We start from the raw sequence: 22862 nt of genomic DNA on the forward strand, positions 1-22862 counted from the left end.
GAAAGTACTGCATGATACTGGAGTCAAGTTCTAGGTAGGCCTTACCTAGCTCTCAGTAGCCATGTGACTTTAGCAATTTACCTTTTAAAAGGACAAATAATTTGTACTCCATAACTCAGTTATGCTGATAATAGCTACAATAAAACTACATGGAAACACACTCACTCACACACACACACACACACACACCTTTTGAGGTAAGCTGCTTGAGCTTTTGATAGGTCCTCACAGGTGACCCTGATTCAAAAATAAGCTTACATATGGAGTAATCACTACTAATGCACTCTAGTTCTACTAAATAGTTATAGTCTTCTGTAGTAGGCAGAACTCCACAATGGTTCCCACAACTACCTAGTATATATACTCTTTACAATTCCTTCCTCCAGAGTGGTCAGGGTATGTCAATCTAATGGGCAGAATCCATCCCTGTCATGGGACTACAATCCAGGCAAATGAAGGGATTTTGTAGGTACCTATTCAGTTTGGGTTTAAACCAAAAGAGAAATCACCCTGGAGGATGAGGGACCTGACTTTGCCAAGCCAGTCCTTTGAAAGATGGCTTGGGCCTTCCCTGAGATCAAACTCTCCTGCTAGCCTTGAAGCAGCATGCTGCCAGGAGACTGGTAATTGCAAGAAAATTGATTCTGTCATGAACACAGTAAAAGACCCTAGCTTCATATGAAGAGGTTTTGGCAGACACATTGATATGCAGCTTTGCAAAGCCCTGAACCTGTAGAGGATCTAGATGTCACTAGACTCAACCTACAGGTACTGAAGCAACAAACATGTCATACTCCAAGTCATCAGTTTTGAGGTAATCAGTTAAGCATCAACTGGTCTTAAAAAACAAAACTTAGTTGAATTTCTATAACTTTTTCTTGAGGAAAATGAGGCAATGATGTTAGTCTGATTTTACAATAAACCTAGTCATTTTATAACATAGTTACACCTGTAGAGTCTCATGCTGTAATGATTGGGCTGGCCTGACACTTGTCAGTTATACCGTTAAAGAAAAAACAGCTGGGTGTGGTGGTGTACACCTTTAATCCCAGCACTTGGGAGGCCAAGGTAGGAGGATTACCGTGGGTTTGAGGCCAGCCTGAGACTACATAGTGTATTCCAGGTGAGCCTGGGCTACAGCGAGACTCAAGGCTGGGCATAGTGGCACATACCTTTAATCCCAGCACTTGGAAAGCACAGGTAGGACTGCTTTGAGTTTGAAGCCAGACTGGAACTATAGAGTGAGATTCAGGTCAGCATTGGTTAGAGTGAGACCCTACCTTAAAAAAAAACAAAAACAAAAACACCTTCGAACTATGAATACAGCCAAGGTAATAAGCCTCTACAAAGAAATTACACACCTTCTTCCCTAAACTCTTCCAGATGCTTTTTTATTGTGTTTTTAAATATTAGCCCAGGCTGACATAGAATTCACTATGTACTCTCAGGGTGACCTTGAACTCTTGGAGATCTTCCTACCTCCCAAGTGCTGGGATTAACAGCATGCCCCACCACACATTTTTTAATCATCAGTAAATAGCCTAGGTTTGGCATAGGTCTAGAAAGTGCCAATTCCACTATACTGCAATTACTGAAACCTTTCAGAATTAGAAAGGAAGTAATATTTTTACAGATATAGTTTAGGCTTGGGCTTCTCATATATCTGAATATAACATTCTTATTTGTATAGACTAAGAGGAGCTCAGTACTCATAAAAGGCAGTTTAAGATTCAGAGTCAAGAACACTTATTACTCCATTTCCCCTTATCAAATGTAATGATTTATGTGAAAAATGAAAGCAACTCCTAGAACACTGGAAAATTAAAATAAGTTGTCTTTAATTCAGACAACTATAGTTAAGTAGACTAGAACAATTTCAGACACAGAAAAGCCTATCTTAGCATTTACCTGAAAGTCAATGTTCTACAACAGTTAAAAACAAGTATTTAGAGCTTAGATAGTCCTTGTACGTAGAGATGTTAACCTGTCTCTCCCACATATCTATTTTGCCCAGACTGGCTTTGAACATGTGATTTTTCTGCTTTAGCCTCCTGAGTTCTGGCCTTACAGACATGTATCTCCATGCTTACCCCACATATATTTTTTGTTGTTTTTTTCGAGGAAGGTTCTCTGTTGCCCAAGCTGACCTGGAACTTACTCTATAGTCCCAAGAGGGCTTCAAACTCACAGCAATCCTCCTACCTCCCCCTCCCAAGTGGTGGGATTAAAGGCGTGCGTCACCATGCCTGGTGACTCCACATATTATATATGAGGATAATTATATTCTATAAAATTGGCCCATTACCAATATATTGGCTTATTCTGAACTAAACTCTTTTTACTAAGAAACAAAAATTGGGTAAAGTATTGTAATGTTCACCTTCCCAGTAATTATAGCTTTCTGTAATAAACATACTTTATATGCAATCTATCACTTGGAGCCATATGATGAAGGTCTATTAACAGTTATTATATAGCTCAAGTTGTCTCTCTTAAGTCTATCTGACTGTGAAAATGAAGAAAGGCCAAAATCTGAGTGTTAACAGGAACTAGGTGTGAGGACAGATGGTGTCAACTGAACAAACTCAGTGGGCTGAAATACTAGAATATGTCCATAATGAAATGACAGAGCTGATGAAATTTCTTATATTGTTTTAGGAAAAAGTGTAAGAAAATCAAGAAGCTAATAGAAGCCATTGAGGTATATTCTATCTTAACATTAATACAAAAAGAAAGCCACACACCACACACACACCCCATGTAAAACAATGCTTTAAGTTTTAATGTTTATTTCCCCAAGGCAGCCTAGCCTGTACTCTACTTAGATAAATTTTACAAGCTAGTTTTCTGCTGCTTCTAATTTTAAACTTTAACCATGTTTCTGATGACAAGGAATGCTGCAAAAATACTCTAGTTCAACAAAGAGTTATGATCACAAAATAATTTTTATCCATTCTACAGTGTTTCAGAATTACCAGTTGATTTTAAAACACAAAGTAGATAATAGATGCTAATGGTGGCTAATCTGGTATGTTTCTTATAGCAAACTGTTGTTCATGCAACACTTGTGCTCAAAGGGGAAGGCACAGGATTTCCTACAATGAGCCACCTTATAAAGAGTTCTTTTTGTACAAATTAATTTATGTCCCATTTAATTTAGTGTGCATAACCTCAAAACTGAGGTATTATTCCAATTTATAAAAACCACTTGCATAACTTTTATGCAAGTTTTAAAAATACAAAGTTTTCTCCCTAAAGTGGCTCAAAATAGATTGTTCATGGCTGCCTACATCTAAGATAAAAAGATTCTAAAACAATTGAACACATTAGGCATATTATTAAAGGTGTTCAAACCATTACTTGATTTGTACATCTACTCAAACCTCTTCATCGGTCTTTATTCAGCAGTACATATGCACCAAATTTCATTTTAGAAGTTTCCATATCATTTTCATAGAAAACAAAGTTTGAAAACAAGTAACATTTAAACACAGCACGGTATTCTATCACAACTGAAACTTTTTCTTCTTCTTTACAGGACTCAATAAAATCTAAAAATGAACTATGCTGTAGATTTACCTCATGCAAAGATCTTTATGTTATCTCTGAAAATGAAAGAATGGCTTTTAAAGCACATTTTACTGTTTTATACTATTATGGCAACTTGTGTACTGCAACACAGTCTATTTTGAGGGAATTTTATGATTTTTTTTTCATGCAAAAATCTACACAAATTAGTTCTGATGATATGGAAAGCTTTTCATAGCATCAAACATTCATCTGGTGCAAATGCACAGGGAAACCTTCCTGAAGTTTTCTGACTTGAGAAGCAACTAAAAAAATCCATACTAGGTAAATAAAAACTAAACCAAAATAAAAAGGGGGGAGGGGAGAAAAAGGTAGAAGGGGAATAGAAAACACAGGCTGCAGAGTAAACCAATGTCTGCTGCTAAACCGGTCTTTGTTGTCATGTCCAGTGTACATTAACACTTGTGATCGCACTTTGATGATCTACTAGGTTTGTTATCAGCCCCCTGAAGGCGAATCAAGCTTGCATGCGTCCACATACAGCACCACAACCACACTCTCGTACACAGTCACTCCAGGACTAGGAGTCTGCTTCATGAGTGAAGAGCCCTAGATTTGAAAGATGAACCTGGCTCTCTTGACTGAGCCAGACATTCATTCAATATTGTCCACTCACACACTGCTTCATAGCAAGGCCTGGGCTCATTTTCCTTGACTTATGGGCATTCTCTTTTATGCTTACAAGGCTTGAGGATGACAATTCTTTTCTTTTCCCTCAACTGAGATCAAGTCAATGTTCCTTCTCAGGCACTGAAGATCTGTGACCTGTACTAAGTAAGCATTCATGCCAAATCTTCCTTACATTTGGCCACTCATTCTCACTCGCACCCACACGCCACCTTGACCTCATTTGGGCATTTTCTGTGATTCCAAATGAAATCTTCACATTTTCTCTCCCGATTTAATGCAGCAGCAGATCCCATGAGCCAAGCTTGATGGATCAAACCTTTTTATATATACGTATATATATATATATAGATATCTCAGTGCTGCATTGTACCTAACTTCCACAACATCTCTCTAAAACTGGAACCCTTCTGTTGGTACATTGGCAGATGAATTGAAACCAAATGTTCCACCTTGAATTGCCTCTGGAACAAGGCTAGGATCTTCATCAATCTAAAAGAGAACATTAAAAAAGTGATGATTAGCTATAAGGCATACAATTATCAAATTATAGTAATATTTCCATATTTCCATTACTCTTTTTAAAAAGTCAGAGAACCAAGTGATTAGTGTATCTTTACTCTTTTTTTTTTTTTTTTTTACTATCATCCTTTAAAAGCTGAAATAGTTTGCAAAGGCCCTTTCTTAAAGGATAACATAAGGCAGGAACAAGAGAATCATGTATGACAGAAATCTTGCTAAAAAGGGTAAATGTAACTGGAGATGATGGCTGGTCCCAAACTGAGAGAGTAAACATTAATACTCAACAAAATCTCTTGTACACAGGGAAAGCAAAACTGCTGGCATGGTGGTGCTAGCATTCAGGAGGGAGGCAAGAGAATCAACCACAAGTTTGAGGCCAACCTCCACTGAGTTGCAAGCCAGCTCCTGCACCCCATCAAAAAAATTGTGGATAGTAAATGTAATCTTTAGTTACATGTTTGGAAATTGTACTGTTAAGTTTTGGGGGGAGGGAGTGCTGGGATCAGAGTTGTGTACATGTTAAACACACAACCTATATGATTGAGCTAAACCCTTAGCCCCTGGTTAATTTTATTTTCTGGTTAACCAAAAAATTATTTATTTATTTGAGAGGGAAAGAGAGAGACAGAGGAAGAAAGAGAGAATGGGCACATTAGGGCCTCCAGCCATTGTAAATAAACTCCAGACGCATGTGCCACCTTGTGCATGTACCTTAACTAACTGCTAAGCCATCTCTCCAGCCCCTGGTTAATTTTTTATTAGCAACTGGATATGAATTCAAAGTAGTTAAAATAATAGTTCTGCTTTAACATACTTTATTGTATCTAAATATTTGCAGGAATTATGTATCATTGAATTATTTTCATAAAGTAGAAAAAAGCTTAATACTGAAGCACTAGGAACCACTGTCATCTTCTTGCATTCTATTATCTAATTATATATTAGAACTTCCAAAAATTCAATTTTTTTCTTTTTTAGTTTTTCGAGGTAGGGTCTCACTCTGGCCCAGGCTGATCTGGAATTCACTATGTATTCTCAGGGTGGCCTTGAACTCACAGTGATCCTACCTCTGCTGTTTGAGTTCTGGGATTAAAGGTGTGTGCGACCACATCTGGCTTCAAATTTTCAATATTTTTTTTTTTTTTAAAGAGCTATCTTTAATAAGACTATACTTTTGGATTAGCGATTTAGCAGAGTGCTTGCCAAGCAAGTACAAGTCTGCTGCACAAGGGTATGCGTGGGGCAGTGGATTAAAAAGAAAAAATTCTTATTTTCTTTTCCTGAATTTTATTTCTCCCTTTGTGCTTCTGGCTTATGTGGGTCCTGGAGAATCAAACCTAGGTCCTTTGGCTTTAAAGGCAAGCACCTTAACCGCTAAGCCATTTTTCCAGCCCTCAAGTACTGCACTGTTAATGTTCAAACATTAACAAAAGGCTTGATATAATTTGATTTACTTATTTGATGCATATATGCCTGTTCATGTGTGCGAGCATGGGTGTGCAAGTGCTACAACACGTGTTTGAGTAGGTCAAAGACAACTTTCAGGTCTTTGCATTCTATACGCCATTCATGAGCTTCTGGGAAATTCTATCTCCAACTCCCCTTCCACTGAAGGCATATTGGCATTAAATAAGCCTGCCACAGCTTCCAGCTTTCCTACATGGAGTCTGGGGATTTGAACTCAGACATTCAGAATTGTACAGCAAACACCTGATCAACTAGGCCTTCTCCCCACTCCACATTCTATTGTTATTATTAATTTGTGAAGAGGAGAAAGAGGAAGAGAGAAAGAGAGAGGGAGGGAGGGATGGAGGAAGCTAGCGAGCTGAATGTGTGAGCCTCTTGCCACTGCAGACAAATTCCAGAAGCATGTGCCATTTTGTGAATCTGGCTTTAGGTGGGTACTGGAGAACTGAACACAGGCTGGCAAAAGTTTTGCAAGCAAGTACCTTTAACCTCTCTCCATCCCCAAAATTTATTTCTTCTAAATTTATCAAAGGGACATGGTGGTATATGCCCTCTAATCTTAGAACTCAGGAGCCTGAGGCAGAATTAGAATTCTAGGCCAGCCTGGGTGACATACTAAATTTGAGGACAACCTAAGCTACTTCAGAACTAAGCCCTATCTCAAAAAACCTAAATTAAAATAAGAAGAAATGTATGAATGATATCAACTATTGGCTGTACCTAAATAACATTAAAAGGAGTAATTAACTGCACTTAGATTTACTTTTCTAAAAAAAGATAATACTAAAGGAGAGATGGTGTAGCAGTTAAGGTACTTGCCTGCAAAGCCAAATGACCCAGGTCTGATTCCCATGTAAAGCCAGATGCACATGGTGTCAAATGGTTCTGGAGCTTGTTTACAGTGACTAGATACCCTGGCACTCCCATTCTCTTAATTTCTCAAATAAAATATTTAAAAAAATTAAAGACATAATTCTTGTTGAATTCTAGCACTCAGAAGACTGAAGACAGGAAGATTCCTTTGAGTTTGAAGCAAGCCTGGGATATGTAGCAAAACTGATTCAACAGACCAAAATAGACTTTTATTTTTTAAGCCAGGTCTCATACTACCCAGGCTGACCTGGAACTCACTGTATAGCCCAGGCTGGCATTAAACTCATGGTGATCCTCCTACTTCAGCCTCTGAGTGCTAGGATAAAGGTGTGGTGCCAACATGCCTGGCTATGAATTCTTTATCTCATCTATATTAGAGTGACATTATGACTGATGATATATTTGTACACTATTCCTTATACTGTATAGTAACTTACTTTTGATGATATACTATTTTCACTTTATCTCCTAATCAACCACACCTGGCTTTCCCTACCTTACTCAATAGGTAACAATGACATTTTAAAATATGGATTAGCTAATAATGTCATGAAGGGCTTACTGTATTGTAAGATATAGTAGTATCACTAGACAACCCCCTCGCCCTGCCCTTCTCCTCCCTCTGGGCCCTTCTGCTGTTTGAGATAGGTCTCATGTATCTCCTACTGGCCTCAAATCTGTTATGTTGTCAATGATAGACTTGAACTCTTCATCCTTCTATCTCCCAAGTGCTGGGATCATAAGTGTAATCCATGCCCAGCTTCACAGTTTTGTTTGTAAACATGTCTTTACCAATTTGAAGAGTAGAAGAACTAGAAATAAATCAAGTAGAAGCAGAACCTGAAACATCCAGTGCCAGGAAAATACTTACGTTTTTTGTTTTTAGAACTAATGTCTAATAGGAATTATAAGTACTAAAATATTTGTTTTCAAAAATCAGTGATAGTATTGCCACAAACCAATTTTAATTCTATTGTAAAGAAATTACACAAATGTACATACTTTAGCTTACACTATTGTACCTAGATTAGTATTTGCATATAATAGTAAGAAAATAACAAAAAGTATGAAATACATCATCTGACGAGAAGAACTGATCAATGATCTCATAGGCCAGTTTGTAGATGTCTTCATTTTCATGATTCTGAAGTTGTTCAATTTTCTCCAGTCCTGAAAGAAATTTTATAAAGTGAAACAATGGCATTATTTAAAAAGTGTGATGAGGGCTGGAGAGACGGCTTAGTGGTTAGGCACTTGCCTGTGAAGCCTGAGGACCCCAGTTCGAGGCCTGACTCCCCAGGATCCACATTAGCCAGATGCAGAAGGGGGTACATGTATCTGCAGTTTGTTTGCAGTGGCTGGAGGCCCTGGTGCGACCATTCTCTCTCTCTACATATATTCCTTTCTCTGTTTGTCGCTCTCAAATAAATAAAGAAATAAAATAAAAAAAAATTTTCAGAAAAGTGTGGTAAGGGGCTGGAGAGATAGATTAGGGGTTAAGATGTTTGCCTGTGAAGCCAAAAGACCCAGTTTCAATTCTCTAGGACCCACATAAGCCAGATGCACAAGATGAACCATGCATCTGGAGTTCATATATTGGCTAAAGGACTGGCACGCCCACTCTCTCTCTTAAATTAAAAAAACAAATTTAGAGCAGGGCATGGTGGTGCATGCCTTTAATCCCAGCACTCAGGAGGCAGAGGTAGGAGGATCACAAGTTCGAGGCCACCCTGAGAATACATAGTGAATTCCAGGTCAGCCTGAACTCAAGTGAGACCCCCTACCTTGAAAAAGTGAAAAAAATTCTTTTAAAGTGTGATGAGTTATAATAATCTTGCAACACATAATGCACTTTTTGCACTGTAAAACTTCAGGGTTACTTTTTTTTTTTTTAATCTATACTATTGGCGAATTAAAAAAATAATCTTTTTATTTAATTATTTTCAACCAGAGGGTGTGGGGGGGACTGACTGACTCAGAAAGAATGGGCACACTAGGGTCTCTAGACACTGTAAATGAACTCCAGTTGCATACGCCATTTTGTGCATCTGGCTTTACATGGGTACTGAGAAACTGAACTCATGCCATTAGGCCATGCATGCAAGCAAGCGCCTTAACCACTGAATCATCCCTCCAGCCCTTTAGGTGATTTTTTTTTTTTTTTTTGAGGGAGGGTCTTGCTGTAGCCCAGGCCCATTCACTGTGTAATTTCAAGGTGGTCTCAAACTCAGAGCAATCCTCCTACTTGAGCCTCCCCAGTGCTGGGATTAAAGGTGTACGCCACCACACCAGTAGGTAAATTTTTAAACAAGATTTAAGACACAATGAAAAGCATGTTTATTTAAAAGTTCATAAATCTGCCTGGAACACCTTTCCTTTTATTAATCCTTATTCATTTCTCAAAATGCAGTTCAGGTGTCACTTCCTGCTTCTTCCAGGATGGACTAGGTATCCCTTTTTGCTATACCTTTCTCCCTTTCTCTCTCCCCTTCCTCCCTCTCCCCATCCCTTTCTTTTCATTTTTTGAGATAGGGTCTCATTGTAGCCCAGGCTGACCTGGAATTCATTATGTAGTCTCAGGGCGGCTAGAACTCATGGTGATCCTCGTACTTCTGCCTCCCAAGTGCTGGGATTAAAGATGTATGCTACCATGCCTGGCCTCACACATTTCTATGACCCTGTACATTTCTATGATTCTAATGTAATTTAATGTATTCTACATTAAATCAATTCACATTTATTTTCAAGACTAAACTACATGGCTGAGTGCAAGGACTGTCTTATTTACCAGTGTTTTCCCAGTATGTTAGCACAGTGCCTATTTAATATGAAAGCAACTGAATTACCTAAGGATATACAAGAGGGTGAGAAAGACTGGCTGATCTGGAACTCACTCACAGTGATCATCTTACCTCTGCTTCCTGTGTCGTGGTATCAAAGGTGTGTGGCACTACATTTGGCTAGTATTATCTTTATTTTTTAAAAAATAATTTATTTATTTTCAAGGGAAGAGAGAGAGAATGAATGCAACTCAGCCTCTAACCACTGCAAACTCTACTAAATGCATGTACCACCTTGTACGTCTGGTTTTACATGAATACTGGGGAATTGAACCAACATCATTGGGCATTGCAGGCAAGAACCTCAACTGCTGAGCCATCTCCCCAACCCTATTTTGTTATTTGTAAACCTGGCTGGGGAGATGGCTTAGTGGTTACAGCACTTGCCTTCAAAGCCAAAGGACCCAGGTTCCATTCCCCATGATCCACACAAGGTGACACAATGCTTCTTAAGTTTACTTGTAGTGGCTGGAGGCCATGGCGTGCCTGTTCTTTCTCTCAAATAAATAAATAAGTAAATAAATAAAAATAAAATATTAAAAAAGACAGGGAAGTTTGCAGGAGAGGGGGCAGAAGGAATGTAAGAGCCACAGGGTGGGAAGGAATATCCAGAGACATAGCCCTCCCCACAATGACAGACTGCTCCTCTCACAACCCCTAACCTACAACTACATAGTGAATACCAACAATCCCACTAAGGATGACCCTCAGTGGAGTGGGACCAGGGAGGAGGGAAATGGTGGTACCAACATATGATGTGACAATACAAAGTTTCTACTTAATTAAAAAAAAAAAAAGAAAAAGAAAAATACAGAAGTGACTGTATTTGTCAGAAAATAAAAGTAGTTATAAAAAAATACTAAAATGTACACTAATATCTTCTAAAACACTTACCACCACATTCTTCTATAAGATTGGCTATGGTTTCTGCTTCATCTTCAGCCATTTTTAATATATTACTTAGTCCATCGAGTACTACTTGCACAACTTGTGCATCTTTTACAGTCAGCAAGTTGCAAAAAGGTGGGATAACATTTTGCTGAATAAGGTAGGCCACCTGTAGAATAAAGACACTGTGAATTGACAAGGTATAGGTCAATGCTGTCTATCCTTTTGTTTTGTTTATTTGTTTTTGCAAGGTAGGGTCTCACTCTAGCCCAGGCTGACCTGGAATTCAATCTGTATTCTCAGGGTGGCCTCGAGCTCATGGCAGCCCTCCTACCTCTGCCTCTTGAGTGCTGGGATTAAAGGCATGCACCACCACACCCAGCTCTGTCTATCCTAATATATTACTACAGTAATTTTGATTTCCTAATTTTGAATATAAAAACATGATCTCATCTTGTCTATGTTAGTGAGACTACATTATTAATCAAACTTTTTTCCTTTTAATGTAAAAAATTTATTTTTCTTAAAAGAGAAGATGAAGGAATGATTCAAGTACATATATAACATATATCATAAAAAATATTTTTGAGCTGGAGAGATGGCTTAGTGGTTAAGGCGCTTGCCTACAAAGCCAAAGGTTTCATTCCCCAGGACCCACATTAGCCAGATGCACAAGGGTGTGCAAGTGTCTGGAGTTTGTTAGCAGTGCCTGGAGGCCCTTGCTCACCCATTCTCTTTCTCTCCCTTTCTCTGTCAAATAAAATAAAGAAGCTGCAGATGTCTGAGGTAGAACATGTGCTTAGCTATGAGAAGCTACATTCAATCTTCAGCATAGATATGTGTGCACACACTCACGCACACACACGCACAAGCACCATAATCAACTCATAAAATACTATTTTGTATTATTTTAGCTAATGATTCACAAAAATCTAAATGTTGTAATTATCCTTGATACTTTTTTTTTCTTCCAGTTTCGAGAATTAAAAGCTCAACTTACTTGATCTTTCCTTCCACTAATTGTTAAGTTACTTATGGCCCAGGCAGCTTCTTTCTGTGTGCCAAAGTCCCCCTGGGGAAAAAAAAAAGAGAGAGAGAGAGAATACAGGATAGAGGAACAAAATTTTTCTGAAATGATTTTTTTCAGCTATTTATTTTCCCAGACACTTCACATTCCTTACTTTTGCTTGTAGACCCAGACAGCTGACTAAGCCTAAACTATTTTAACTACACATGAATGTATGTGCTATATGCATATATGCATACACATGCCCCATGCACATGTGTGGAAAAGTAAGAGATATCGGATGCAGTCCTCTATCACTCTTCCATCTTAGTTCTTAGTCAATATCTCTCACTAAACACCTTACATTCCACATTTCTCTTCCTATTTTTTTTTTTTCGAGGTAGGGTCTCACTCTGGCTCAGGCTGACCTGGAATTCACTATGTAGTCTCAGGGTGGCCTCGAACTCACGGCGATCCTCCTACCTCTGCCTCCCGAGTGCTGGGATTAAAGGCGTGCGCCACCACGCCCGGCTTCTCTTCCTATTTTTAACTAGTCTTTTTCTTAAAAAATTTTATTTATTTATTTCAATTATTTAAGACAGACAATGACCAACAGGCAGACAGAGAGTAAGTATGGGCATGCCAGGACCTCCTGCCACTGCAAACTCAAGATGCAGGTGCCATTTTGTGCATCTGGCTTTATATGGGTACTAGGGAACTGCACCTGGGGCCTTCAGACTTGCAAGCAAGCTCCTTGAACCATTGAGCCACCTTTCAAGCCTTATAGTCTCTTTTTTTAACTTAGTTTTTTTTTTCGAGGTAGAGGCTCATTCTAGCCCAGGCTGAACTGAAATTCACTATGTAGTCTCAGGGTGGCCTCATGGCGATCCTCCTACCTCTGCCCCCCGAGTGCTGTGATTAAAGGCATGTGCCACCATGCCCGACTTTTTTTTTATTTTGATGTTATCATTTTTTCTCTGTTATGTAGGTCTTGTGTAGGTAGTGTCACCAATGTGGAGACATGAATACCATGGCCACTTTGTCTCTGAGACCGTATTACAAAGCTCTCTTCTCTTCCTTTGGCTCTTATATTCTTTCTGCCACCCCTTTCACAATGGTCTCTCAGCCTTGGAGGGTGTGATAGAGATGCCCCACTTACAGCTGGGATTAAAGGCGTGTACCACCATGCCTAGTTTTTTGGTGAGTTTTGAGACACCCCATGGTCACTGCCAGGCTTGCCTTTGCACATGGGTGCTGAGAACTGAGCTAGAGTCCTCATGTTTGGTCAGCAAGCAAGGAGTACTCTTACTCAATGAGCAATTCCCCAGGAACCACACGTAACTTTTACTTATCCTAAACAAATGGAAAATACTTTTTTGTGAATGCTCCTTGTGGGGGGGGGGGGGAATTAACCTGTTAACTTCATTACAAACAGACAAACTGAAAAAATAAAAGATAAATAAAATTTTTTTGAGGTAGTGTTTCTAGCCCCAGACCAACCTGGAATTCACTATGTAGTCTCAGGGTGGCCTTGAAATCTGCCTCCCAAGTGCTGGGATTAAAGGCGAGGGCCACCATGCCTGGTGATAAAACATTTTCAAGAACATGGTGACCACTCAAAAGGCACCATAGTGCTGAGAAGTGATAGCGTATTCAGCACTGAGACATCACCCCTTTCAAGGATTAGAGTTCATTTTAGAAGAGGTGGCAGAAAGAACATAAGAGCCACAGAAGGGGTAGGACTGCTTACAAATGCAATCTTCCAGATACAAAATGGCCTGGATATCCATGGCAATCCTCCTTTTTCTACCTCTTGAGGGCATGAATTAAGGGTGTGTGTACCACGCCCAGATCATAGTTAATTTTCTATAATTATGGAAGCTGTCAACAAAAAAGGTGAAAAAAGGAAAATAAGTAAGTAATATAGCGAATGACAGTTAAAATGAAATTGCTATAGTTGTCTGTTTGCATAGATATATTATCCTACCAAAATGCCCTCTCTAATACTTGTTTATGCACACATGATTAGTGCTGCTCTCACTTTTAGATGGTAATGACTGCTGGGAGATTCAAAACTCATCAGTGGATCTGGGGATATGGTTCAGGAGTTTAAGGCACTGCTGGCCTGAGTTCAATTCTCTAACCATCTACATAAATATAGTTGGACCAGCATTCAATTACAGTGGCAAGAAACCCTGGTGCAGTCACACCCCACCCCCATGTGTGTGAGTGCTATAAATAAAACAACTCGTGTCAAAAAGTACTGAATAAAAGATAATTGAGTCTTCCACACTTAAGATATCTCTGACACACACCCTCCAAAGGATCAGAGATTATAAGCAGAAGAGGTGGTAGAAAGAATGAGAGAGTCAAAGGATGGGGAGGATTGCTTTGGAATGCTATTTCCCATACATGAAGTGGTTGCATTCATGACCTCAAAATGGATTCCTTTATCTGCATAAAACCTACATAATATTTAGTCCACTAACAGGTTGTTGTGGATGACAGAAAAGGGGAAACACAACAGCTTTTCCTGTGCAAAGAAAAGCAGAAATAAGGAACAATGGAATGCAACTAATACAATGATTATCTGTGGAGAAGGACAGAACAGGGCAGAAAAAACAGAAATGAAAACTAGATCTTTGCATATGTCACATATTTAGCAAAAATTAAAAAAAAATTAAGAGACCTTCTCCATAAACAAACAAAAACAGATAAGCTATGCATCAGGTGGTGGCTTAACCACATACAAAATTAGTTCAAGTGATACATTATTTATTTGTAATTACACTTTGATGAAATATATCCAAAGACAAAAGTCAAAAGCCTAAGTACATCAAGTAGTCATGCTGTTAGGAGCAATGTGGCCATGTTATTGTGACATAATTTATTCATTAGATATATAGGTAAATATCCCTTTTTAATATTTATTTATTTATTTGAGTGTGTGGGAGAAGATATTGGGCATGCCAGGGCCTCCAGCCACTGCAAATGAACTCTAGACACATGCACCCCCTTATGCATCTGGCTTACGTGGGTCCTGGAGAGTAGAAACAAGATCCTTTGGCAGCCTTCTCTCCAGCCCAAATATCCTTTTTTAAAGCAGCAAATCTGTTTGTTTTTAGCACCCCCCCCCCCAACCAGGTCTTTCTGGATTTTTGTCTTTAGGATTTGTGCCATCAACGTACTTAAAATTATATGCCAAATATCCCTTTTACAGGCCAGGTGTGGTGGATCATGCCTTTAATCCCAGCACTCTGGAGGCAGAGGTAGGAGGATTGCCATGAGTTCGAGGCCACCCTGAGACTCCATAGTGAATTCCAAGTCAGCCTGGGCTAGCTAGAGTAAGGCCCTACCTTGAACTCCCCCCTACAAAAAAAAAAAAAAAAAATGTCCTTACCACCAATATCCTATGGTATTTATTCTTACCTTTGTGGGAAATACTGGCAAATGAGCCCAGGATCACACGTTACATTCATTTCCTTCCTCCTCTTAAAATTTTGAAATTTGTTTCTGTTGCTGCCTATGGTGACCTATCTTGGCCTCCCTAGCCGAGAATATGTGTGCCACCATATCCAGTAGTATCTTGTAATATGATAGCTTCCTTCTACCCATGATTGAGGCCATATAAATTCTTATGTTCATAAATTTTTTACATTTTACTGAAATACTTCTATAGCTTGTTTTGTTTGCTCAGCCCTTAAAAACAATGACAACTTGGTCACAATGATCATCTTTATACTTAAACTATGATTCTGAAACATCATTTGATATAGAAAGAATCAAGCCGGGTGTGGTGGCGCACACCTTTAATCCAAGCACTCGGGAGGCAGAGGTAGGAGGATCGTTGTGAGTTTGAGGCCAGCTGAGACTCCATAGTGAATTCCAGGTCAGCCTGGGCTAGAGTGAGACCCTACCTCAAAATACCATTTAAAAAAAAAAAAAAAAAAGAAAGTAATCAAAACATCCTATAGCAATAGTTAATTCCAAATCTGAGAATCATGTCATATACAAAAGGAAGGATGCGCTAGAAACCTATAGGATGATGTAAAAGAAAACAGGGCACCAACATTACGAAGTTTCTATTGAGCCAGGAGTGGTGGCGTACTCCTTTAATCCTAGCACTCAGGGGCAGAGGTAGGAGTATTGCCGAGTTCAAGGCCACCCTGAGACAACATAGGTAATTCCAGGTAGGTCAGCCTGGACCAGAGAGAGATCCTACCTTGAACCCCCCTCACCCCCAAAAAAGTTTCCATTGGTCAAGGAGGGAAAATCTGAGTATCAAAATCAAAAGAATTCAAACTATCAGATGGACTTTATGTGGATACTGGGGAAATGCAGGTGAGTCAAAGACTCTGCAAGCAACTCCTCCCCTACAATCATTGATCCTTTTATTTAGTTTTTTTGAGGTAGGGTCACAGGCTGAGCTGGAATGAAGTCTCAGGGTGGTCTCAAACTCATGGCAATCTTCCTACCTCTGTCTCCACAGTGCTGGGATGTGTGCACCACCACACCCAGCTCCTTTATGTTTTTCTTAACTAAGTAAACAGTCTTAAATGTCATCCCCAGGAATAATGTCTACCTTTTTTGAGACAGGGTTTCTTTATTGGCCAGGAGCTCACCAATTAAGTTAGATTGGTTCATCACCAAGTCCCAGGAGATCCTTTTGTCTCGGTCTCCCTGGCACTGAAATTACAGGTATATCCAAAAGCATTTTACTCATCTTTGTGTGGCCGAGCATGGTGGTACACACCTTGTTTTTTAAAAAGTCATTTTATTTATTTGACAGGGAGAGGGAGTCAGAGAGAGAATATGAATTCAGGGACTTCTGCCACCGCAAATGAACTCTACATGCATGTGCTACTTTATGCATCTGGCTTTATGTGTGTGTACTGAAGAATCAAACCGTAGCCATCAAGCTTTGCAAGCAAGTACCTTTAACCACTGGGCAATCTCTCCAGCAACTCATCTTTGTACTTACAGTTCTTAGAAAAACAAAAGTCTTACTCTACGATTGTTATTGTTAAGTTGTCTTTATCAAGTCTTAATATAAGAATGAGGAATGAGCTGGGCATGGTGGCACATGCCTTTAATCCCAGCACTCGGGAGGCAGAGGTAGGAGGATCGAGTTCGAGGCCACCCTGAGAATACATAGTGAATTCCAGGTCAGCCTGGACCAGAGTGAGACCATACCTTGAAACAAAAACAAAACAAACAAAAAAAAGAATGAGGAATGATATAACGCATAAGATACTTGCTACTTTATTTGGAGAAAGTTATTTGTTTCCATAAGTTTCATCTGTTAATGGGTATGACCCCTAACCTTACAGGCTTGTATTAAATGAGGTTGTAGTTCCAAAATGCTCAGAACAACATGTAAACATTTATTATCAGTAGTAATACTGTGAGTACTCAGCTAGGTCTCAAGTAATGGCAGTTTTAGGAAAGGAATGACATAAGAAGGGCTTTTATTTCCTTAGGATTCACAGGTAAGCATGTCAACCACTAAGCCATCTTTCCAGCTCTGTTTTTTGAGGTAGGATCTAACTCTGGCCCAGGCTGACCTGGAATTCACTATGCAATCTCAGGGTGACCTCGAACTCATGGCGATCCTCCTACCTCTGCCTCCCAAGTACAGGGATTAAAGGTGTGTACCACCATGCATGGCCTCCTCTTCTTTCTTTCTTTTTGAAGCAGGATCTCACTCTAGCCCAGGCTGACTTGGAATTCACTATGTAGTCTTAGGCTAGCCTCGAACTCAAAGTGATCTTCCTACCTTTACCTGAGTGCAGGGATTAAAGATGTGCGCCATCACACCCAGCAGAAGTTTTAGTATCAATATTTTACTGCCACTGGGTAAGTTTTCATTAAGTGAACAAAAATAAATTCCCTTTACTCAGATACATAGTAGATGGTTTTCTTACCTTGTCCAAAAGGTGTATTATCATTGGTACAAGATTGGCATCAATTACTGCTTGAACCTGCTGCTGGTTTCCTGCAGTGATGTTAGAGAGGAACCACACTGCTTCCTGCAGAACAAGATCCCTTCAATACTTCTTACTAGAAGGCAAAGCCTGTATCTGATCTAAGCAAAAATCATTCACTGGGTCCAAATGACTTTATTATTGAGAGTTCTGCAAAGAAAAACTTTCAGAATCTCAAGAATTCTGCCCCTTTCACATATGTTCTTTAGAAAAATTGCTAATGGTTCCTAATTCATGTCACGATCAACTAACCCATTGAAGAGGCAATTCTCCCATATATTACATATATATATTATGATTCAAAAGAAGGCTGGTCAAACACTACTAAGAAACTGGTGAGTTGTAATGTAAATACTGAAAACTATAAATGACCTTCGACACTCTTTTCTCTCACATAATGTGCTTTATTCTCTAGTCTCCTCTCATTACTAATCGTAGCAAGAAATCTCAATTACTCGTGACATTGAACACATCAAAAATGAAAGTTGGTTGTTTTAGTATCCTTATTTGTAAGTCATTCAATGCACCATGTCTCTCAGGAGCTGATGTGGAAGCAGGTGCTAAACTGTTTTACTGATCTACTTTAATAATCTTTAAATGCTACCCTTAATACCACAGTGATACTCCCTTTGTCAGGATGAGAGCAGTCCCATCCAAGTTTAAAAGACCATAAATACATTATTAAAACCAGTGTTAGCAAGAAACAATACAACATATTTAATATCTCTATATATATGATATTTTAAGAATCTACCAAATTAAAATTTATTAAATTTACCCAACTGACTAATTGGAAACACTTTTCTAGTTCTGGAAAAAAAAATCAGTTGGCTAGCCTCTTGGATCAGATCACAGGACCATATTTAATGAGCCTGTCAGAGATTTTAGGGTGCTGGGCTAGAAAGGTGAGCTGTTCTTGGGTTATAATCATTGGCAATGTTGTAATCAGCAACCCAGGTTATTTCTACAACAGCCTCAGATGCACTCCATTATCAGCATCACCATTCAGTGCCCCCTTTCCATTGCCACCAAAAGCACGCGCACACACACACACTTTCACACACTGAATTAGCAAAAAAAAAAAAAAATTAAACTAAAATTAATCAACATACACACTAAAATTTTCCATTCATACAACAATCAACACCCAAACATCTCTATTTCATCATTTCCAAGAGAGCCAAAAAAAAGCAATTTGTGGATGAAGGTGTGGGTCAGTGATATAGTACATGCTTATCATGCCTTAGGCCCTGGGTTTGACCTTCCACAACTACAAAATAAATAAACACTTAAATTTACTTTGGAGTCGGTTTTCTCAATATGTGAAAAAAAATACCATATACTAATCTTGTGTTACAAAGGTCTTTCTTACTCTTGATGTCTAAATGACAGTTTATACTAATTGACAATACTATAGATACTTTCAGGCCCATGATTTTACAAATGACAACTGCCATTTTATGTACTATATACTAGCATTTTAAACACTTACTTTATTAATTTTCTCTTTGGGATGTGTTAGGAGTGCCGGAAAGTGTGAAAGAGCATCACAGTTTAAAACTACCTGTGTTTGCTCATCAGTTCCAGTAACAATGTTGCCCACAGCTCGAAGTGCAGCAGTCTGAAATGTACAAGGATGGAGTGGGATGCTGTCATTACAACTTACTTATATCAGGCATCGAAAAGGAACAATGGTGGAAATATGAAAAACATAAACAATTAGCTTAAATTAGTTTAAGAATAAATAAACAAGGGATAACTTTAGAGAATGATTATTACCATAAAGAAAGAAAGACATTATTTCTGATTATGTTTAAACAAAAGCCAGAGTCTACCTGGCATGAGATTTCACTATAATATGAATTTAAATTGTCAATTGTACATTTAGAGCCATACCAAATTTTATTAACACATACATATTTTGGTTTTCCAGGTGGGATCTCACTCTGGCCCAGGCTGACCTGGAATTAACAAAGTAGTCTGCGGGTAGCCTTGAACTCATGGTGATCCTCCTACCTCTGCCACCTGAGTGCTGGAATTAAAAGTGTGCTAGTACTACCACACCTGGTTACCAATGATTTTCTACAAGACCAAAGATTCAAGTGTTTAACACTTTCACTATCCCCACCAGAACATAAGCATTCATTAGCTGTCATCACAATTTTCCCCAACCCCAGGTCCCTGGCAAACACAATGTCTGTATCTCTAAACCTATATATTCTGCATATTTCATATCAACAGAAATAAGTTCAGGTTGCAGCATGGCCAAGTAACATTCTGCTGTGTGATGAGATGATGGACATTTGGGTCACTCCTATTTTCTGGTTATTATAAATAATGCTGCTATAAACCTCTGTATACAGGATTTTTTTCTTTTTATAAAAAATGTAGGGCTGGAAAGATGGCTTAGTGGTTAAGTGCTTGCCTGTGAAGCCTAAAGACTCTAGTTCAAGGCTCAACTCCCCAGTACCCCCATAAGCCAGATGTACAAGGTGGCACATGCATCTGGAGCTTGTTTGCAGTGGCTGGAGGCCCTGGTGTGCCCATTCTCTCTCTCTCTCTGCCTATTTCTGTCACTCTCAAATAAATAAATAAATAAAATAAAATAAAATAAAATAAAATAAAATAAAATAAAATAAAATAAATCTTTAAAAAAATATATTTAGTGTGTGAGTGTGGGCATGTGTATGCCCTAGTGCATGTTGGCCAGAGGACAACTTTTGGGTTGGATCTTGCCTTCTACTTTGTTTTGAGGCAACGTGTCTCATTATTTACTGCTGTTTGTGAGGTGTTAGAAAACTTCTGTATGTACCTCCCTTCTCAATGTACGTGTACTGGGATTACAGAAACCGACCACAGTGTCCATCTTTTTACATGAGATGTGAAACTGATATTCCACTCAGATACAGTTGTGCGGGAAGCTCTTTATCCACTGAACCAGCTCAAAATTTTAGTTTTTTTTCAAGTTAGGGTCTCAATCTAGCTCAGGCTGACCTGGAATTCACTATGTAGTCTCACATTGGCCTCGAACTCATGATAATCCTCCTACCTCTGCCTCTCAAGTGCTGGGATTAAAAGCATGCATGACCATGCCTGGCCCAGTTCAAATTTTTAAACTCAGAATCAGTAATGCTAGATGTTAACTAAGCTTGTCAGATGAGTCAAAATGGTTAACAAAAAGAGTAGTTTTTGATGCCACCCAAGTTTTTTTTACTGGATTATGTTCATCTATGTTAGATACCAGTATCTACAGTGGCGTCTCCCTGTGTTTTGTTGGTTGGTTTGGTAGGGAAACAGAGATTCTTACTAAACTGTAGTCCTCTTTCTTACTCCATCTCTAAAATTGGGATAAAGTAACTTATGATTTCCATTTCTGACATATTATGTGAAGAATATACTTTAAGCTACTAAACTGCTTACCTTTGAATACCATGCTTAAAGAATTATTAGTAAGAATACTTTGATTTAATCAAAACGAACTTACTTGAACTTTAACTTCCTGGTGGCTGAGTAGAGGAACCAAATGAGGAACTATTCCAGAGTCTATTACCATCTGTATCTGTTCATTGCCAGCATCAGTAAGGTAAGAGAGGGCCCAGACTGTATCTACCAATATCTAGTAAGCAAAATGAAAATTCAAGCTTTGAATACTTCCTCAGTTTAGTAATTCTTAACAACACAACAAATCTAAGATGGTTCTATCTTCTCTCTTTTCCTAGCTCAACTCACTGGAAAATCAATCTATTTTGTCTTTTAGCAGTATAAGTGTATAGATTAATTATGTTCCCAACCCCAGAACAGTATATTCAATCTTAATTCACAAAGCTATACACATGTACTACATATAATACATAAAAACAGGGAAAAACCATTCTTCTCAAATGCTCATGCTAAGTCCAATGGTACTGAGGCTAATGTATACAGTTTAATTAACACAGGTATGCATAGTAGTTTTAAATATTTAGGCTAGGTAGAATATATTTAAGAAGATCTCAAATACCATTAGTTCTATGAAGGTATGAATACCTAAAGACAGTATCTTAGGTTTTAGTATTATAGAAATTTCATCTCCTTTTAAGTAGTTTAATTTCTCTTATGAAACTTGAGGCAAGCCAGATTTGGTGACACAGGCCTAATTCCAGCTACTTGGGAAGCTGAGCCAAGAGGATCTCAAGTTCAAGGTCAGAGATGCATTTACTCACGTTTACATCTGTGTGATGAATTAAAACACAAAGAGCTGGAAGAATCTGAGGAGAGAAATACATAGAATTTGAAACATACATAGATAAAAATATACATATAATGATTATCTAAAATTGTTTTTGTTTACCTCCTGAATGGTTTCCATTGGTGGCGGTGGGTCTTTGTGGCGACATAAGTTGACCATAACCCAAGTAACATTTCTTAAGAATGTTATAGGAATAGATGGACTTATGAATGAAAGTAAAGGTTTTACAACTCCAAGACTTATGACATAATCTCTACACTGAGGCCCATCACCTGTAGAAAGGATTAATTCAATTAAGATATATTTATAACCCTTTTCAGAAAACATAAAGCCCTGTGTACCATATGCTTCTTCCACTATTTAGCCAGATCATTCTTTAGTTTAAGGTGCTCAGACACAGTTTCACATTACTGATATTTGCAGCTTTATAATCTGCTCATTCATAAAATGCATTTATGCCACCTAAAATTCTGGAAGCCTAAGGGTTCACTGAAATAGTCTGTAAGCAGAGAACTGTTAATTCTGTTTATTCTTTCAATGTACTTTTAATGAACTTTCATGGATCACAAGATGTCAAAATACTAACAAGGAGAAAATATGTGCAAATTCCTACTAGGATCCAGTCTCAGAGCATCAACAGCAGAAACCAGGCAGGTGTGATGGCACATTCCTATAAATCCAGCGCTTGGTGAAGGCAGAAAGATCAAGTTGAAGACCATTTTGATACATAATATCAAACCTATGCTACATGAGACCATCTCAAAAACCAAACCAAACCAAACCAAACCAAACCAAACCAAAAAACACAAGAAAATACCTTGCTTTCATTATAGTCTCTG

General features: G+C 38.6%; 1 protein-coding gene and 1 non-coding gene across 2 annotated transcripts in view; both read right to left on the bottom strand.

The window, feature by feature from the left end:
• Positions 1–2761: 2761 nt before the first annotated feature.
• The window catches only part of Kpna4 (karyopherin subunit alpha 4), a 62694-nt gene continuing 42593 nt past the window's right edge, over positions 2762–22862 (bottom strand). The window contains exons 9-17 of the mRNA XM_004652381.3: positions 22126–22295; positions 21998–22042; positions 21280–21411; positions 19288–19416; positions 17736–17840; positions 11806–11877; positions 10812–10974; positions 8153–8247; positions 2762–4707 (exon numbers count right to left, since the gene is read on the bottom strand). Coding sequence (XP_004652438.1) covers positions 4609–4707; positions 8153–8247; positions 10812–10974; positions 11806–11877; positions 17736–17840; positions 19288–19416; positions 21280–21411; positions 21998–22042; positions 22126–22295 — 1010 coding nt within the window. The 3' untranslated portion in view covers positions 2762–4608. The remainder of the gene's footprint in view (positions 4708–8152; positions 8248–10811; positions 10975–11805; positions 11878–17735; positions 17841–19287; positions 19417–21279; positions 21412–21997; positions 22043–22125; positions 22296–22862) is intronic.
• On the bottom strand, positions 18635–18969 carry LOC123453484. The gene has a single exon (XR_006632862.1).

Source organism: Jaculus jaculus, chromosome 11, assembly GCF_020740685.1.
Source record: "Jaculus jaculus isolate mJacJac1 chromosome 11, mJacJac1.mat.Y.cur, whole genome shotgun sequence".
NCBI lineage: Eukaryota > Metazoa > Chordata > Mammalia > Rodentia > Dipodidae > Jaculus > Jaculus jaculus.